The sequence below is a fragment of the Coloeus monedula genome (assembly GCF_965178545.1).
Source record: "Coloeus monedula genome assembly, chromosome: 20".
NCBI lineage: Eukaryota > Metazoa > Chordata > Aves > Passeriformes > Corvidae > Coloeus > Coloeus monedula.
The window spans coordinates 1,076,139-1,093,965 of record NC_138800.1 but is presented as its reverse complement, the minus strand read 5'-3'; the positions used below and the strand labels follow the sequence as shown (position 1 = coordinate 1,093,965).

At 52.4% G+C, this 17,827-nt stretch overlaps 1 protein-coding gene across 1 annotated transcript in view; it reads right to left on the bottom strand.

Annotated features, from left to right (window-relative positions):
* Window positions 1-15,530: 15,530 nt before the first annotated feature.
* Window positions 15,531-17,827, bottom strand: part of CALN1 (calneuron 1) — a gene marked incomplete at both ends in the record, with an annotated part of 119,049 nt that continues 116,752 nt past the window's right edge. The window contains one exon of the mRNA XM_082294849.1: window positions 15,531-15,658. Within this exon, the coding sequence (XP_082150975.1) occupies window positions 15,531-15,658 (128 nt within the window). The remainder of the gene's footprint in view (window positions 15,659-17,827) is intronic.

Genomic DNA, 17,827 nt, shown 5'->3' with positions numbered 1-17,827 from the left:
GGAGAAGGAGCAGCACTCCAGCAGCAGCCCAGAACATCCACTGGTGCATGGCAGTCCAGAGCAGGGCTCCCCAGGTCCTGAATCTCTGCTCCAGGGCCTCCTGCTCCAGCTCCTGCAGCAGCCGAGCCATCTGCTGGTTCAGGAATTCCTCCCGCTGCTGCATCCGCTCACGGGTGGCCTCGTCCAGCCCATCCCCGACTGGCTGCGGGTACTGGAGGAGGCTTTGCACACACCAGAGCACCAGAGTTGTGAACATGGCCTGTGGGATGAGCAACAGAGGGGTTGGGTGGGGCTGGGATGGAGGGAGCTGGCACTGGGGGATCAGGGACGGGAGTCACGGGGATGCGGGGCAGGAATCGGAGGGCGCAGGCAGCTGGCAGGGGGCAAGGCCTGTCCCAGTGCCCCCGAGCAGCCACGGCCCCTGACCCAGGTGTTCCCACAAGGGGCCAGGCCTGGAGCAGGGGGAGAAGGCAGGTGTGCACTCACTGCTCGCCCAGGCTGCACAGGGACAACGGGACCGGCTGGGGCCCCTTGGAGCAGCCCCCTTGTGACACGTCCCCAGGGTCATCACAGGGGCCAGGGCACATCACAGGCTGCTCTGTGAGAGCACCTGGATTCCAAAGATCCATTCCCCAGGGGTGATGGGCACCTGGGGGTGGTGGTTTGCTCCCAGTGACAACAGAGCAATGTCCCTGAGTGCCCGGCGAGCCCAGGTGTGCAGGGCCAAGGCCCTGGGTGGGCGCTGGGATGAGCGGAATAGTCACTGATTCCCTGGTGAACACTCGGAGTCTCCTGTGTGGACACATGGACACACACCAGAGGTGCCCCTTGCTTGGTCCTGCCCAGCCAGAGCTTCCACAGCCCCTCTGGAGTGCCTGGCACGGCCTGGGAATGCAGAGGGAAAGCAGAGGGAAAACCATCTCTGTAGCCATGGTGGTGTCCAGCAGCTGCCGTGCCAGGGAGGGCACTGAGAGGGGCCACTGGAGCTCCTGTCAGAGGCTGCTGGACAGGGATTTCCCCATCCCTCCTGAGCCCCCTGGTTTTGCCTGTGGGATGAGGTCAGGTGGAGGCATCAACCCCCAGCAGATCCAAGGGTTGATCCCTGGTGCTGGGAGCACAAACCTTCAGCACCACCTGCATGGCCAGACATGCACCTGGTGAGTTCACCTGCCCCGTCCCAAACCCCGAGCCCTTTGTCTGGGAGGTCACAGGAGAGCAGGAGCTGTGCTGGTGCCTTGGGTTTTAACTTGTGTGTTTTTCAAATCCTGCACTGCCGCCTGTGTCACTCTGAAGTTCCGTGTGCCCTGTCAGCTGCTGCTCTCTCGTGCTGGTCAGACATAACAAACCCTCTCCAGGTTTGCTCTCCAAGGACACCTGGATTGTCCCAGGCTCAAAATGTGTGAACTAAAAGCCTCTGAAGAGGAGGGGCAAACTTGGGGTGATTACATCATTAACTGAGGTTATAACTGGAGAATTAACCCTGATATGCAAATGGACCAAACTTATAAAAGTGTGAGGAACCTGTGACCCAGGGTCCATTTTGGGTGGAGCCTTTGGCCTGCCCAGGGTGTGCCTTTGAGGGCCCTTCAAATAAACACCTGTCTTTATTCTCTGATTCTTGTCTAGCCTCTGTTTTTAGGGGGCCACCTCAAGGCATCAGTGCTCTTTGGGCCTTCCAGCACCTCTCCCTTGGGTGGATCTGATTTGCCCTGTGCCAGCACCGGCAGCCCCTGTGTCACACAGTGGCAGTGGACAGTGACCTCTGGGGCTCAGCAAGCCTCACATCCTCCCGGAGCCATCCCACGTGGGAGCTCCTGCTGGGCACCAGATTCTCTGGAGAAATCACCTGGATGGCAACCTGGAGCTCTTAGGAGACAATCCCCAAGTGCTGATCGCTGAGGGGATTTTTGGTTCTGACAGGGGGAGGTGCCTCAGCTTTGCCTTTGCCTTTGCTGCTGCTCCTCTCAGAGGTTCTGCTGTAGTTCAGCAAGGCTGGTAAAGGAGATGGTGTTTAACTGCAGGTTCCTTCCCATTTCCTGATCACCTGAAATGGTTTTATCTTCTCCAGCTTCTCCACAGAGGAGTCTTTATTCATGGATGCTTATTACCGCAGGCCTGAGCCCTAGGGTACATCACCGTGTCCTGCAGCTGTAGGGAGGAGGAGGAGAGAAGATCCAGCAGGCAGGAATTGTGCAGCAAGATTGATTTATTTAATTATTTTACAAACTCTTTTATAGACTTTTTTCTTCATAATCTATTTGGACAAAGGATCAGCCACCCCTTGGGGTGATCGGCTAAAATGCTAAAACATCCATTGTCAAAATATTTTCTACTATACCATAAACAAGACTTTTCAAGGCTGCAGGTGTTTGGTTATTTACAGAACTCTGCTGCCTCTTCTGTGAGAGAGAAAAGTCTCTCACGGGCTTAGAAAATAGCAAGAAAATCCTTGCTAGCAGCATTTTTGTATCTACAGACGCTGACTCTGCTTCGTTTGAAAATGCTGCAGTAATTGCAATTATGAACTGAACTCCAGCTTCCTGCCCGGCACACCCCGAATGCTTTATGCCATTCACCAGGGCAGCACTGAAACTGCTTTCCCAAGAAATGCCAATACTCCGGAGCACCCCCATGTACCACATCTTTCTCTGAGCCTCTTACTGAGACCAGCACAAGCAAATCCATGTCCTCAACAGTTTTTCAGTTTTATCCCAGTCTCGTCCCTCTCATTTCTTCCCTTCTCCCCTCTGAACTGATGCTTGGGTTTCCTCCTTGCAGGGGACAATAATTTTAAAACACGTGCAAGGTGAATTTCTTCAAGAGGGAGTGAACCTGGTGATCGCTCTCCACGTGAATAGGACAGGAAATAATTGATTTTAAAAATCCTCTCAGAAATGGAGTATAGGAAATAATAAATATTCCAAGCAGCATGTTGTAGATCTTCAGGATTAAAGTGTGGGTTATGCACTTTCAAACAGATTTAATTTTGGCAGGTCTGCGTTGACAGGTCCTGAGCTGGAGCCTGTTCCTGGTACTTGGAGATTTCTTTCACCATAAGAAGCAATTGCCATTTTCAGTATTTTTCAGGCTTTTAGGTTCTCTCCGGTTCAAAGTGAGAGAAGACACTAAAATTGGCACCAGCACAGTGGGAGCTCACGCAGTGTGGTAGGAAACAGCATCCCCTCTCCCTCAGATCCCAGAGCTTTGGTCACTGGGTTCTTCACGCGTCTCCCTGGATCCGTCTGTTCACAGCATTGCCAGCTCCTGCTTGTGCTCAGAAAGGCTCCCTTGGAAAGGATGAGAAAAAATGCTGCATCCTGGGGTCTGTGATAATGCTGGATCCTGGCATCCTGATAAAGAAATATCTTGGGGGGTGTGAGTGCCATTCCTGGCCATTGAATTCAGGAAACCAGTTGTCCCTGCCCAGAGCAAGGCTTGGTTTCAGCCCAAGGTCAGCAGACCCATCCTGAGCGAGGCAGGAGAAACCCCCAGGTTTTCCAGACACCTCCCATGGGCAGGATGCTCAGAGCTGCTCCCACCCCTGCTGCTCCCACCCCTGCTGCTCCCCGGGCACAGACTGTGACAGGGACACGGTGCCAGCCCAGGGGGCTCTGGATGATAACTCAGATTTAGAAATGAGGCTCTGTCCCCTCGTACAGGGAGGGACAAGATGAAGAAATCTCTTCTTAATGAGAGCCAGGGTGCCTGGAGAATGCACCACTCACGGTGTGTCTGGGAACTTCATGGCAAGGGCTTGTGGAGGCCTCAGGGCATTGCCAGGAACCTGAGGAAGCATTTCTGTGCCAAAAGGGTGGTCAGACACTGGGACAGGCTGATCACCTGATCTGCTCAGAGAGGTGCTCGATGCCCCAGTGTTTAAGGAATCAATGTTTAAGGAAAGTTTGGAAATTGCACTTGAAAATCGGCTTTAATTTTTGATCAGCCCCGAAGTGGTCACGGCTGGACTAAATGATCATTGCAGGTCACTTCAGCTGAAATAAACTGAATTATTCTGTCCCATCCCATCCCAAGCTGGAGAAGCACTTGGAGAAGCTGAGTGCGATGAAGATGAGCAGCAGGAACTGGCATGTGGCAACAGGGAATTGTGTCCTTCCCCCTGAGGCTGAAGAGCTCCTTGTTCATTCTCCATCTGAAACCACCTCTCTGGAAGTTTAATTTCAATGATCTGCAGATGCCGGAGGTGCTGGTGCCAGCCTGGAAGCTCCATAGCTCCATGTGGGGAACATGCCAGGCCAGGGATGAGCTCCCCAAAGGCCACAGGGAAGGATGCTCTTGCTATTCCATCCACATTTCTCACTGAACATGCAGATGAGATTAATTTCTGTTTAATCAGCCTCTGCAAACAGCAATCACTTGAGAGCTTTCCTGCCTCACATGCAGTGATTACCCTTCTTACACCAGCACTGCTCGTACCAGCCTGGGGGCTCTCAGCCCCTCCAGGTGACACCTTTCATTCACTTCAGGACGTTCTGGAGCTTTGCTGTGAAACACTCTGTGAGCTGGGACTTGTTGGATTTGGAAGTGGCTCGGTGGCATCGTGTTCTGCCTGGGGCTAAGGTGCCTCTGGGATCTCTGCTTTGGCCCTGGAGCAGGGCCAGGAGTGGAGACATCGCTGGAGCCTTGTCCGTGTCACCCCTCACTACACGGGGGTGGCCCCAGCTCAGGGTGACCCCGGTGCTGGGTGTTTGCAGTGTTTGTGCTCTTCCCCTACAATTTGTGTGTGTGAAATTCAGCTGCTGCTGTCCCAGCTGTGATGACAGGACACAGGGAATGGCTTCCCAGTGCCAGAGGGTGGCAATGGATGGGATATTGGGAAGGAATTGTTCCCTGGCAGGGTGGGCAGGCCCTGGCACAGGGTGCCCAGAGCAGCTGGGGCTGCCCCTGGATCCCTGGCAGTGGCCAAGGCCAGGCTGGACATTGGGGCTGGGAGCAGCCTGGGACAGTGGGAGGTGTCCCTGCCATGGCAGGGGTGGCACTGGGTGGGCTTTAGGATCCCTTCCAATCCAAACCAGTCTGGGACTCTACATTCCTTGATTTCTCAAAACCAACCATGTGGGGCCCATCCCTGCTCCTGCTGGGGATTTGCCCAAAGTCTCCAGCACAGACAGAGCTCCCTGGCAGGTCCAGCTCGATGCCTTCAGAAGGACAGAGGCTGAGAACTGATGGACTGGAGGCAGAAACCTGAATTTGTTGTGAAACTCAAGATACAGAGAAAGAAGAGCTGGAGCTGCACAACTTCAGCTGCACAAGGTCACAGCTCCCCGAGTTTCATCCCTTTGTGTTTGTAGTTTTAGCTCAGACCCAGAGGCGTTTCACCACCAACAAAGGGATGATTTTTTTCTTGTGGCTGGGGGACTCTGCTCCTTCGATAGTTCTGCAGCCCTGAGCACTCTGAGGGTGCTGAAAATCAGCTTTCCTGGCCCCCCAGCATCCTGCCCCAGGTTGTGGGCCCTGTGCTGGCACTTGGGTTTATCTCCTGTTGGCAGTGGCACTCCTGTGATTATCTCAGCTCTCTGTCACTGCGTGGGCAGTTATTTCTGACAGCTTGTTCCAAAGCAGGTCATTATGGCAAGGGGAAATTTAGGCAGTAATTAGGGTTAAAAGAGATTTATTGCAGTGTGCCAGGAGTGGCACTTGTCATCCTCAGCCTGATGCTGCCACTTCCAGTGGATTTATCATCTTCCCTTTTGGGGAGGTGATGGTGGAGCAGGGCCTTTCTGCCCAGGAATGGTATCAGAGTGAAATAAAACATCTTCCAGCCATCCCTTACTGTTCTGTGCCCAAATCCCTGTAGCCCTGGCAGTTCCTTCATTCTATCTCTTCTTTTCTTCCCCCTTCTCCCTTCCAAATTTCCCCAAGCCTTAGCAGCTGGCTGAAAGCTGGAATGAAATCATCCCAGCTCCTACACAGCCAGCTTCGTGTCTGAGGGAACACCAGGGATGGAAATTTCTGTTTCAGAAAGCTGCAAAAAAAGTAAAGTCAGGGGGCTGATGTGCAGCATTCAGCAAGCCTGGTGCTACAGCAGAGATCAACATCTGCTGTAATTACTTTCTTTAGAACTTCACAATTGTCCTGATAATTTTGGTAGGAGGAAGAACAAATGGGAAAAGATCCGGAAGATACTCTTGGTGAATTTTTTAATTAAAATGTTTTTGATTTGTTGAGGAACTCTGAAAGAAGCAATTAAAACAAGATGATATTGGTCTATACTTACACGGGAGAGCCTTGCCAGGATTAACTGGCTCGTCCCAAATAAATTACTGCTCTGGATTTGCATTAGCAAACACTTCCTAGAGATGGTAATCAGGAAAGAGCGGAGTGGAGCGGGTGAGATCACAGCAACAAAGGCAGCTGCAGGGCCACAGAGTCCCAGAAGGGTTTGGGGTGGAAGGGACCTTAAAGCTCATCCCATCCCACCCCTGCCATGGGCAGGGACACCTCCCACTGTCCCAGGCTGCTCCCAGCCCCAGTGTCCAGCCTGGCCTTGGGCACTGCCAGGGATCCAGGGGCAGCCCCAGCTGCTCTGGGCACCCTGTGCCAGGGCCTGCCCACCCTGCCAGGGAACAATTCCTTCCCAATATCCCATCTATCCATGCCCTCTGGCACTGGGAAGTCATTGCCCCCTGTCCTGTCCCTCCATCCCTTTCCAAAGTCTCTCTCCATCTCCTTTTTGGCTCCTTCAGGTCCTGCAAGGCCACAGTGAGGTCACCCCAAAGCTTCTCCTCTCCAGGTGAACAATCCCAGCTCTCCCAGCCTCTCCTCCCAGCAGAGCTGCTCCATCCCTCGGATCACCCTGGAGCCTCCTCTGGGCTCCTCCAGCAGCTCCAGCTCCTCCCTGTGCTGGGCCAGGGCTGGGGCAGCTCTGCAGGTGGGGTCTCACCTGAGCACAGGGGCACAGGGACACAATCCCAGTCCCTTTCCTGCTGCCCCACTGGGATCAGCCCAGGGCTGGGGGGTCTCTGGGTCAGCCTGGACCTGCCTGGGGAAAGGTGTGGGGTCAAACCAAGACCCTGCTGCAGGTTTGGACTTGGGAAGGCCAGCCACAGCCAGAGGTTTTAGGTGGGGCTGTGCCTGAATTTCACTCAGGGTAAGGAAAGGTTTCTTTCTTTTCCTCAGGACTTGGATTTCTGTAATTAAATCCCAGGCCTTGGCCAGACTCCATTTAAACAAAGCAAGGAGCCAGGGTGTGAAGTGCTGTGCTGTGTGATGACCTAATCCAAATCCCACAAAGTCTGGGAATGCTTCCACTGACTCCCTGGGAGCTGGGTCAGACCTGCGCCGTCGCTCCTGCCCATTGCCAGTGCCTGGTCCCACAGCAGCAGCAGCAGCAGCCCCCGAAACCCTGATGGGGCACAGCTGAAGGATGGGGGCTTTTGGGGGGTGTTTTCATCTTCATTTCTCCATTAATGGAGAGCATTAAATTAACCATTCAATCCTCCATTAATAGAGAGTGTTAAAGTAACAAGGGAGCTAAGCAGGCTTTGGTGGAGCTGGGACTAGGGCTGTGTTAGTGGGATGGTTCTGGAGGGACACAGCAGTTTGCCCTCAGGCCAGATGTGGGGTGTTCTTCTCTCCTAAAGCTGCTTTTCTCCTGCAGGCAGGGCTGATCCCCTGCTGCTGTCCCACTGAGCTGTGCTCACCTCTCAGGGGGGGCAGAGGATCTGTGGCAGCAGCAAATTTCAGTTTCTGGACAGCTCTGGTGGCTGAAACTCAAGGTACAAACCTGGCTTTTCGCTGAGGACACTGAACACGCTGACCTGCATAGAACAGCTTCCAAAGGACAAGTGTGGGGTGCAGGCTCCTCCTTCCAGCCAGGAATTCCTTCAGTTACTCATTCTATGGTAAATATACAGGAATTCCTCGAGTACTTTTGATTCATTCCTGTGATGAATCCAGGCTCATTCCTGAGCCATTCACTGGAAAGCTCTCCAGTTACATGGGAGCTCACTAAGAGTGTGCAGTGCCTTGATTTGGATTTATAAGCTTGGTAAACATGGATTTCTGCAGTGCTTTCTGCCCTGTGGCAATCCCTGCCTGGATTGCAGGGATTGCATGGAATTGCTCAGACCCAACCTGTCACAAGATCCCAGAATGGTTTGGGCTGGAAAGGACCTTAAAGCTCACTTTATTCCATGGGCAGGGACACCTTCCCCTATCCCAGGCTGCTCCAAGCCCTGTCCAGCCTTGTCCTGCCACTGTGACTCGGACCCACGTGGGGGAAGCTGATTTCCAGCATCAACTCTTCCCCTTTCAAATTGAATTTAGGCCCCAGGGGCAGGAATTGTGGTGTCAGTCATGGACCTCACCGTCCCCTTGTCCAGCAGGCCGGGCTGGGCTGGCACCTGCAGAGGAAGGGCTCCAGGGAGATGAAGAGATCTGGGTTTGTGAAGGGACAAAGAGCTCTCCCTAATCGTCACAGAGCAGCTGTCAGGCCTTGGCAGTACCAGAGTCAGGATTAAAGCTGGGCCCAACATCCTTCTCCCAGCAGTAACCCTGCCCCAAGCCCACCTGAGCTCAGGGATCAGCCCCTGGCTCTCTGGGGGGGATAAAAAAGGGCTTTTAAAGCAAGTGCTGACCTTTCTCTCCGAGATCTGGCCAGTTGTGCCTTTGCCTTCCAGAGGAGAAGTTCAATCCCTCCCTCTGGCTTCCTGTGCATCTGGAATTGCTGATCCCATTTCTCCAGCCAGGAGCTCTGTCTGTAGTAATGGCCTTTTAAATATGTAAATCTATTTTCAAAGCAAAATAACCCCCCCAGTGTTCATGAGTCTCTCAGAAGGAATAAAGGGTCCCTGTCCTAATATTTTATGCAAATCTTGCTTTTGCTCTTGTACTCGGGCATGAATAAATATCAGTGCTTCAAAAGAGGGAAAAAAGCTTCATCAAAAGAAAAAAACCTTTATTTCTATTGCATAAATAATGATAAAATTAAAATATTTTTATACAGATTATATATTTACAGTAGAGTTTGGTTAGAGGGAACAGCTGATACATATGGCATTCAGTTTTCCTTTATACACTCCTTTATACACTCGGATAACTTGCAGTAACATAGGATTTATTTCAGGTGCATGCCCAGTTAATTTATATTAATATTTACAGTATTTTATACAAAGGTTTTTTCTTGGAATTTTTTTTTTTTTTTTTTACTATTATGCTGCTGACTTTGTGAATTTTTGTCTTTAATTAAAAAGCCATGTTTTTCATTAACGAGCCAAAAAAACCCGGTGAGTTTACAAATGAACAGTAAATGGCTGGGAAACATGAAATGGTGACAAAAAGGAGACACAGGGATTAGTGGAGAACTTCCTAGAGATGAATCAGGAGGCATTGATTCCTTAGATCCTGCTATGGATTAAATGGCAACAGGCTGGACCCCGGGCTTATTCCACTTGAAGCCAATTAACTCTAACGAGTTATTTCTGACTGACCCTGGAGCCCTGCTCTCCCTTCCTGCCCCAGCCCAGATAGATCTGAGGAACAGGAGCTGCTGTAGGGGCTGAAGGAGCTTTGGCTGCTCTGGGAGAGAAGCTCAGGACTGTGACCCCATCCTCGGGCTGCTGTGGTGGGGACAGAGGCAGGAATGTGAGGATTGATGTCAAAACCATCACCTGCACCCTTTGGAGCTGCCCCCAGGAGGGACAGGACGTGCCCAAGTGCTGGTGGCACCAGAGGGGGCTCCTGGAGCCACCTCAGAGCTTCCCGATGTCTCCTGGTTGGCTGATGGAGACACAGGAGCAGCTGAGAAAGGGAACATGGACCTCACCTAAAGGGGGTAAATCCAGCTGTGGTTTGGGATGCTGGCAGAGACAGGCCAGGAACAGCTGGGGAAGGTAATTGGGGGGAAAGTGGCAATTTCATTTAGCAATGGTTTTCAAGGCTATGAAGTGTTTTGGTCTGTCCTGACAGAAAATAAAAAAGCCCTGTGGTACTTTCATCATCTGATTGTCAAGTACTGAGCTCTGGATCCAGAGGATTCCTTTTTTCTCCTTTCCCCCTCTTCTGGGGCTGCAATTATTTTGTAGTGAAGATGCCAAATTACAGCAGCTTTCCAGGCTTTTGCCGCTGGGAAGGTGTAAGGGGAGCACACTTCCAACTAAAATGGTGTTAGATCTGCTGCCCATCTTGTGCTTGGTGAAGCTTCTGCACTTCCTAGAGCTGCCTAAAATGTCCTTCTTGGACTGGAGAAACATAGACCCAGTCCTGATAGCAGCCAACAACATAAAGAGATGGAAATGTGGTGAAACTTTTTGTTTTCTGCATTAAATTCCTGGGAAAGGAACAGGTTTTAAGTGATGCCAGGGAAACGTAATTGCACTGTCAGAGCACAGGAGGGTAAAATAATGGATTGAAACCCAGCAAGTTCTGTACATCTTCATCAGTGGAATGGAAGCGTGATTCAGAGCCAAGAAAAAAAGACACTTCATCAGATTCTCATTTTAGAAGGGTTGGTTTTTCTTCTTTCAAACGCTCATCCATAAAGCAGGAACTAAATCATGGATTACAGGGGTGGATGAAATGAGGGACTTCATTCTCAGAGATTTTAATGTAATTCCTCCCACTGCTTCTCCCCTCGCTGATCCAGGGGGGCTGTGCTCCTGTCACCTCGAGGTGGTGACAGCCCTGGCAGCTCCCAGCACGTGCAGGGAACGAGTTTTCCATGGGAACAGCGGAGAGTCCCCTTGTCCCAAGGCCCTCGCCAGGAACAGAGCCCCTCCCAGTCACCTGGAGCCCCTCCCAGTGCCGGGGGTGGCCCGGGAGATGTTTCACTCTTCTGCACCAGGCAGGAGGATGCGGAGTGGGGTTTTGGGACAAAATATTCTGACGCTTTCCATGGAAAAAAGGTCCAGTGGGTACTTGGCTCACCCAAACAGATTCCAGCCATCCAGAGTGGCATCCTTGGGAATGTTTTCTACATTGGCTTCTTGCTTCCTACCTTAGCTCTGAATTTAAAACCCCTCTTTACTTGGCCCCAGCTCAAAAAGATGGGTTCCTATGGACATCTCTTTTTTACAAAGCTGCTGGAATTAAAGCAGCCAGCATCCAGCCCTTCCAGCACACGTCCAACAGGTGAAACCTCTGGATAACCGGGATGGAATCTCTCCAATTACCTGGATTACACCCAGATATTCAGCTCTGGCTCACCGGGGAGCAGGGACAGGAGCTGGGAGTGCTGCTCCCTGCCACCCTCCTGCTCCCCCTGGACCTGGGGTCTGTGATCACTGTCCCCGGCGCTGACGGTGCCTGGCGGATCTGGGGGTGTCCATCAAGCAGGAAGGGAATTATTTTGGGAACTCTTTAATTCCATATCACTTCCCGCAGCATGGGAACACCGTCCTGCCAAAGCTAAGCCTCCCTAGTTTCGATCTTTCAATTATGTTGACATTGCTTCTGATCAGGAATTCCTTCCCAGTGGTGCAGTCGTGGAGGGGCCAGGCTCCCGTGGGTGGCACAGGAGGTGACACACCTCCAGGTATCACTGGCTGTCAGCAGGATCTGGCTCTCCAGGACCACCAGCACCACCACCATGGAATGCCCTGAGTTGGAAGGGACCCACAGGGACCTCAAGTCAGCTCCTGGCCCCGCACAGGACTAAGCCACTGCACCTGTCCTGCCTGGACACTCCCCAGCTGTGGTTTCCTCAAGGCTGCCCGTAAGGAATGCCTTTGGCTCTGGCAGGTGAGCAGTGTTCCTTCAGCAGCTTTTGCTGGAATTCTCTTCCCCACGGCCTCAAAATTATTTCAGCATTGATGAGCCTCTGTTCCTTCTGCTGGCTTCTCCAGGAGCAGGGAATCAGGCTCCCTGCTAGAGCCAGTGGCTGAAGCCAAGGTCAGTGGTGAGCAGGGGCGCAGCCTTGCAGGAGCAGGAACCCAAATCTTTCCCACCAGAGCTCGAACCCCACATGGAGAACCTTTCCAAAGTGTCCTCAGCAAGCCCAGGACAGGCAGTGCTCAGGCTGAGTGGATTTCACTCCCTCCTGAATGAAACCAAAGCCTCTCTCGGCCTGAAATCATCACGTCCCTCCTGAAGCCTTCCCTGCACGTCAGTCCCCTTAATTGCACACAGTTTTTTGTGGCCAAGCCAACAGAGCTGCTCACGAATTCCTAATAATTTCCTAATCCATGAGCAAAGCCCCTGTCCCACTGCTGGGAGCTGTTTGCGCATCCCTGGAAGTCTGGGATCGTGTGTGCTCCGCCACGGTGGCACCCATGTCACGAACAGCCGGGGTTGCCATGGCAATCTCCTGTTCCTCCAGAGCTGCAGGGCTGAAAAGACACTTCAATCCTCCTGGAACTGGCAAGAGCAGAAGTTTAGAGCTTTTTCTGACAGCTCTGCTGCAGTCTGGGTATTTTTTAAAGTATGTTAATTAGCACTTAAATAGGGTTTTTTTTCCTTAAAGTATGGGATGTGGGGTTTTTATTTTTGTGTCTTTGATTCTTCTGCTTTCTCCCCCCTCAGCTTTTGCCATCAGGTTCCAATCAGAATTTTACTGCTCTATTTTTACCTCCTGTCTGTAAAAGCAGCAAAAAGCCCTATTTTTCCCTCTTGTGTAGAAGGAAAAAAAAAAAAGGAGATAAATGGATGTTACATAAATGGAGCCAGGGAGGGAGGTAGGAGACATCCAGTGCTGCTGGATGGGAAGGATGGGAAAGTTGTGGGGAAGGAAAGGATGGAATCACTTGGCCTGATCCATCCTGCATTGCCAGGAGTCACTGAGTAAAGAAGGGATCTCTTCACAACACCTGGAGAGGGAGGAAGGCTGCTCTAAGAAGGGAAAGGAGACCTCTGGCAAGACATGACCCTGATTCATCATGGAAAAATGAGGTTCCCTACAGAAAAATCGCACCCCAAAGCCCCCAAAATCCTGTACCCAGTAAAATCAGTGGGGAGTTGTGCAATGAACTCTACTGACACCGGGCTATGGCTTTTACCAATATATTAATTACAGGTTTGGTTTTACAGATGGAGCTGCGAGGGGAGGATGGCTCTATTTACAAGGGATTGTGGAGCATGCATGGGGGAATTGTGGAGCCTTCCAGAAAGCTCCACGGAATGCAGACAATCATCATCCATGAGGTGGCTGCTGGGCCTGGACTCTGCTGGGGGTTTGTGGCACATGGGTGAGGGAATGTGGGGAAATGCCCAGTTTGGGGCTGTGGGTTTGGGGCTGTGGGTTTGGGCTCAGGGGAGGCACCACTCTGCCCCATGCTCCCCCCATCCCTCCCCTCCACCTCCATCTGCCCACGCTCACTCCAGCACAAACCCAGGGACAAAATGAGTATTCCTCAGTGGCAAGGAACATTTAGACTTTTTCCCACTGCTGCCACCCTTTCACAGACCCCTGAGACCTAAACGTGGGGATGAATTTCCTTAAAATGATCTCCAAGCTTGTTATCTGCAATGTCCAGCACAGAAAATGTGCCTGGGCTCCCCAGCACCGAGAATCCCCCACCAGAATATCCCACAGATATTCTGCTGCTGCCCTATAGCAAATGGAAATCTCTCCATCTTCTGGGAGACTGAATCATTTTTTTTTTATGGAATATTCTGCAGCTCACCTCTATTGGTCACAGCAGAACAGAAATGCAGTAGTTGTGTGTTTGGGAAAGGCAGAAAAAACCAACTCAGCTGCTGTGGAAAAGGTGTTGTCTTTGGGATGGAGGGGACCCCAGGAAAATGGCAGGAAAAAGTGGAGGTGGGAGACTGAGACACCTAAAAGTGACTTGGGTTTAAAGGGGTGGTGGGAGACAGGACAAACGAGCAGCAGATTTTTAAATTAGGCTGCTAAAAATACAGGTAAATGTTGTCACTCAGACTGGTAGAAAAGAAAGCCCTGGAACGAGTGTTCGGGATGCATCCAGTGTCAGTCAATGGCTGCAGTGTGGGATGAGGGAAGCTGGGGGTGTGCAGCCCCTTGGGGAGCCATCCTGCCCCTCCTGTGGCACAGGGAACATGGAACAGTCACCTCCACGTCCAGGAGCAAGATCTCAGCGTTCCTTGGTGTGTCTGGGGCTCTCCCAGCACAGCCACCCCACTCCAACACCCGAGTGCCTCCACGGAGCTCCCTTGGAGCACTCCATGATCACCAGCTGGGAAGCCCCTCCCAGGAGGGCAGGAGGTCACCTCTGTCCTGGTGTGGCACCCAGGGGCACAGTCCATCCAGAGGGAAATGCATGGATTTGTGTCAAGTTTCAAAGGAAAACCACCTTCCCAAGTAATCCTGGCTCCTTGCGCTTCCTGTGTGGTGTCCCTGCTCTGCATCATTCCCTCTTCTCCTTGCTGCTCCTTAAAATGTATTCCAGGAAAAACACCCAACGCTCCCTGGATCTGGAAGTCTGACACACTTCAAACGCACAGGGGTGGGCTCAGGTTTGGTTCCTTCTTCTCCTGCTGCGCTCGGCTTTTCTGCCGGCCCCCTGTGGAGCCTGCCCATGGGATGGGGGTGGTGGGATGGATCCTGCGAGGCAATGGAGAAGTTGGCTGGTCAAATCCACCCTTCACCATGTGGGTGAAAATAAAACCTCCCCCACAGGACGACGTCTGCCACGGAGGTTTCGCTGCAGATCATAACCAGGCCACATGAAACGGAATAAATTAAAGTTGTGCAGGCAAGGAGAGGAAAGGAAAGCTCAGGAAGAGCTTCCCTCAGGATTTTCACCTGGGAAAAAATTCTTGAATGTAGAAGAATATAGAAGAAGGGTAAAACTGCTGGAGAGCAAATGTTGAATACGCAGAGAGGCCCAAGGAGAGGGAGGTTTAGCTGGCGCTGGTGGTGGCAGAGTCCCTTGGAAGACTTTGCACAAGTTCAGCAATGCCCAGGTGGGAAAGCGGGGGGTGCTCCTCAAGCCCTGATTCGCAGTCGGAAAAAAATTGCCAACAGACTCCTGCTACCCCACAGTCTTGTGTCAAAGGTGGAGCTGATGAAGCAAAAAATAGACATTTTGTATGGTGCTGGAAAATTCTCCCCTTTTTTCCTCAGAAAATACTGTACAAGGATGCTCTAGCTCCCCTCTAATGCCGTAAACTCCATGGCATGGTCATAAGGGAAACGGAAAGTGAAGCTGGAACACGTGGAACAAAAGGAATGGGACTTGCTTGTGGCAATGCTACGATCAACTTCCTGGGAATGTGGGCCCGGCGGGAGCTCCGTGGGATAGTCAGTGGGCCCTGGGATAAGGACAAGTCACGAGGCTGGGCCTCCTTCAAACCGCAGAGCGCCGGATCCCAGTCTCCTCCGCGTTGCCATTGCTGTTTCGAAGCAATAATTCGGGACTCCTGGATATGGGATTATTGCATTAGGAAACAAAACCTTTAAAGCATTAGAACAGCCCTTTGATGTCCCTGCCAAAAGGATGTGGTTGGTTCACAGGACACGCTGCTGGCTCAGGCTCCTGCTGCAGGCGCCGGCTGTGCCCGCGTGTCGGTGCCGTGGGATCGGGGCGGGAGCTCTCCCGGGGTGCGCATGCATGGCCGCCATCCCGCTGCCAGGACTCTTCCGTGCCGTGCCAGCACTACTCCATGCCGCTGCGCAGGATCTGGTTGGCCGCGATCAGCATCACGCTGATGATGAAGGCCATGGCGAAGGCGCAGATGAGGCTCTTGCGCACGCACGTCTGGCGGTTCTGCTTCTGGGCGTGCACTGCGGGGACAAGAGGGCGGTCAGACAGCACCGGGCTTGTGCTCCCACCTGGAGCAGCTCAGGAGTGCTCCTGGGCTCTCATTAGAACCCTCCTGTCCTCGCTCTAACCCTGCTGGGACATTCCCAAACAACCCACCTGACCTTCCAGGGCTTCCAAACCAGCCCATCTCAATCCTTCCTAATATTTCAGGAACTCCTCTCCCTCACTGTGGCTTTTGATCCCTTTGAATGCTCTCACAGGGATATTTGGGGTTATCCGTGTATTTCTTTGAAACTCTTCGTGAAGTTGGAATCGTAGAATGGGTTGGGTTGGGTTGGGTTGGGCTGGAAGTGACCTCAAAACTCATCTTTGTCCCATGGGCAGGGACACCTCCCACTGTCCCAGGCTGCTCCCAGCCCCAATGTCCAGCCTGGCCTCAGACACTGCCAGGGATCCAGGGGCAGCCCCAGCTGCTCTGGGCACCCTGTGCCAGGGCCTGCCCACCGTCACGGGGAACATTTTCTTCCCACTCTCAGACCTAAACTTCCCCTCTTTCAGTTTGAACTTGGTTGTCTCTAAAGCTCTTTAATAGCAATTATCGACCTTGTGTGAAACCCTCCAACTCATCCTGGTCAACTGGGAATGAGTGGGAAATCAAGAAGTGCTCCCTGATGACCCTCAGGCCCTCCCATGACAATTCCCAGGAGTACCCATGGTACATGAGTCACTTTTCCAAACTCTTTTAGGTTTTCTATGCTTAAGCCAAATCAGATTTATTAAGAACCTTTCCAAGTGAATGCTTGCAGAATAATTGTCAAACGAGGTGAGAGCAGCAATTAAAAACCAGATGGAGTTGGGATTTTTAGCACTTGTTTTATTTAATTTTACTTTTTGCTAAGCTCATCAGTGAAGATTCGTGCTGTGACTCAATAAAGCCAGTTCATGAGTCTCTCTTGGCCTCCCCACCTCTGAATGTCAGAGTCACGTGTGGTGTTGGGGCACTGTGGAGATTTGTTTGCAAAGGCCTTGAAGGTTCCCCCAGGCAATCCTAGGATGGTTATGGCTGGAAAAGCCCAGTTATAACCTCAGCACCACCACCATGGTCACCACTAAACCATGTCCTAAGTGCCACATCCACACTTTTTGGACACTTCCAGGGATGGGGGTTCCACCACTGCTGGACAACCCTTTCAGTGAAGAAATTTTTCCTAATTTCCAATCTAAACCCCCCCTGGCCCAGCCTGAGGCCGTTCCCTCTCCTCCTGGCCCTGTTCCCTGGCAGCAGAGCCCGACCCCCCCGGCTGCCCCCTCCTGTCAGGGACTTGTGCAGAGCCACAAGGTCCCCCCTGAGCCTCCTTTGCTCCAGCCTGAGCCCCTTTCCAGCTCCCTCAGCCGCTCCTGGGGCTCCAGCCCCTTCCCAGCTCCCTTCCCTGCCCTGGACATGCTCCAGCCCCTCAGGGTTTTTCATCACGAGAAGCCCAAAATTGAACACAGCACTCAAGGTGCTTCAGCAGTGCCAGCACAGGGGGGAAATCCCTGCCCTGGTCCTGGCACAGCCCAGGTGCCACTGGCCTTTTTGGCCACCTGGGCACCCCTGGGCTCATGTCCAGCCATTGGCACCAGCACCCCCAGGGCCTTTTCCAGCTTTCCAGCCCTTCTGGCCCAGCCTGGAGCATTCCATGGGGTTGTTGTGACCCAAGTGCAGGACCCAGCACTTGGCCTTGTGGCCCCTCCTCCAACTGAGCTGACCAGGGCAGCCAGGGGAAGCCAGGAAATCATCACACACAGGATGGACAGCTCTGCCCGGCTGCTCTGGGCCTTGCTTTGCTCTTTGGGCTTGGTGTGCCCTGAGAAGGGACATTCCCATCACCTTTTCCTCATGGATGGGCTTGTGAAGACAGGAGACTTTCAAGTGGTTGATGACAACCACAAAACAAACCTAAAATGCAGCCAGGGACAAGCTCCAGGTGCCCATGTTTGGAAAGAGGCAGGGGAATATTTTTAGAATACATGGGAAAAACCCTTGTTCTGATCCAGTCTTGCTCCTCATTGCACAGAGAGCCCTGGCTGCTGGGTTTGAATTCCAGTTTTCTCCCCCATCACCTCCTCTGGCTGGTGTTCAGCAGTGCCTGTGCCCTAATCCCAGCTCCCAGAGGTCCCAGCTCAGTGCCAGAGGCACGGAACCCTCA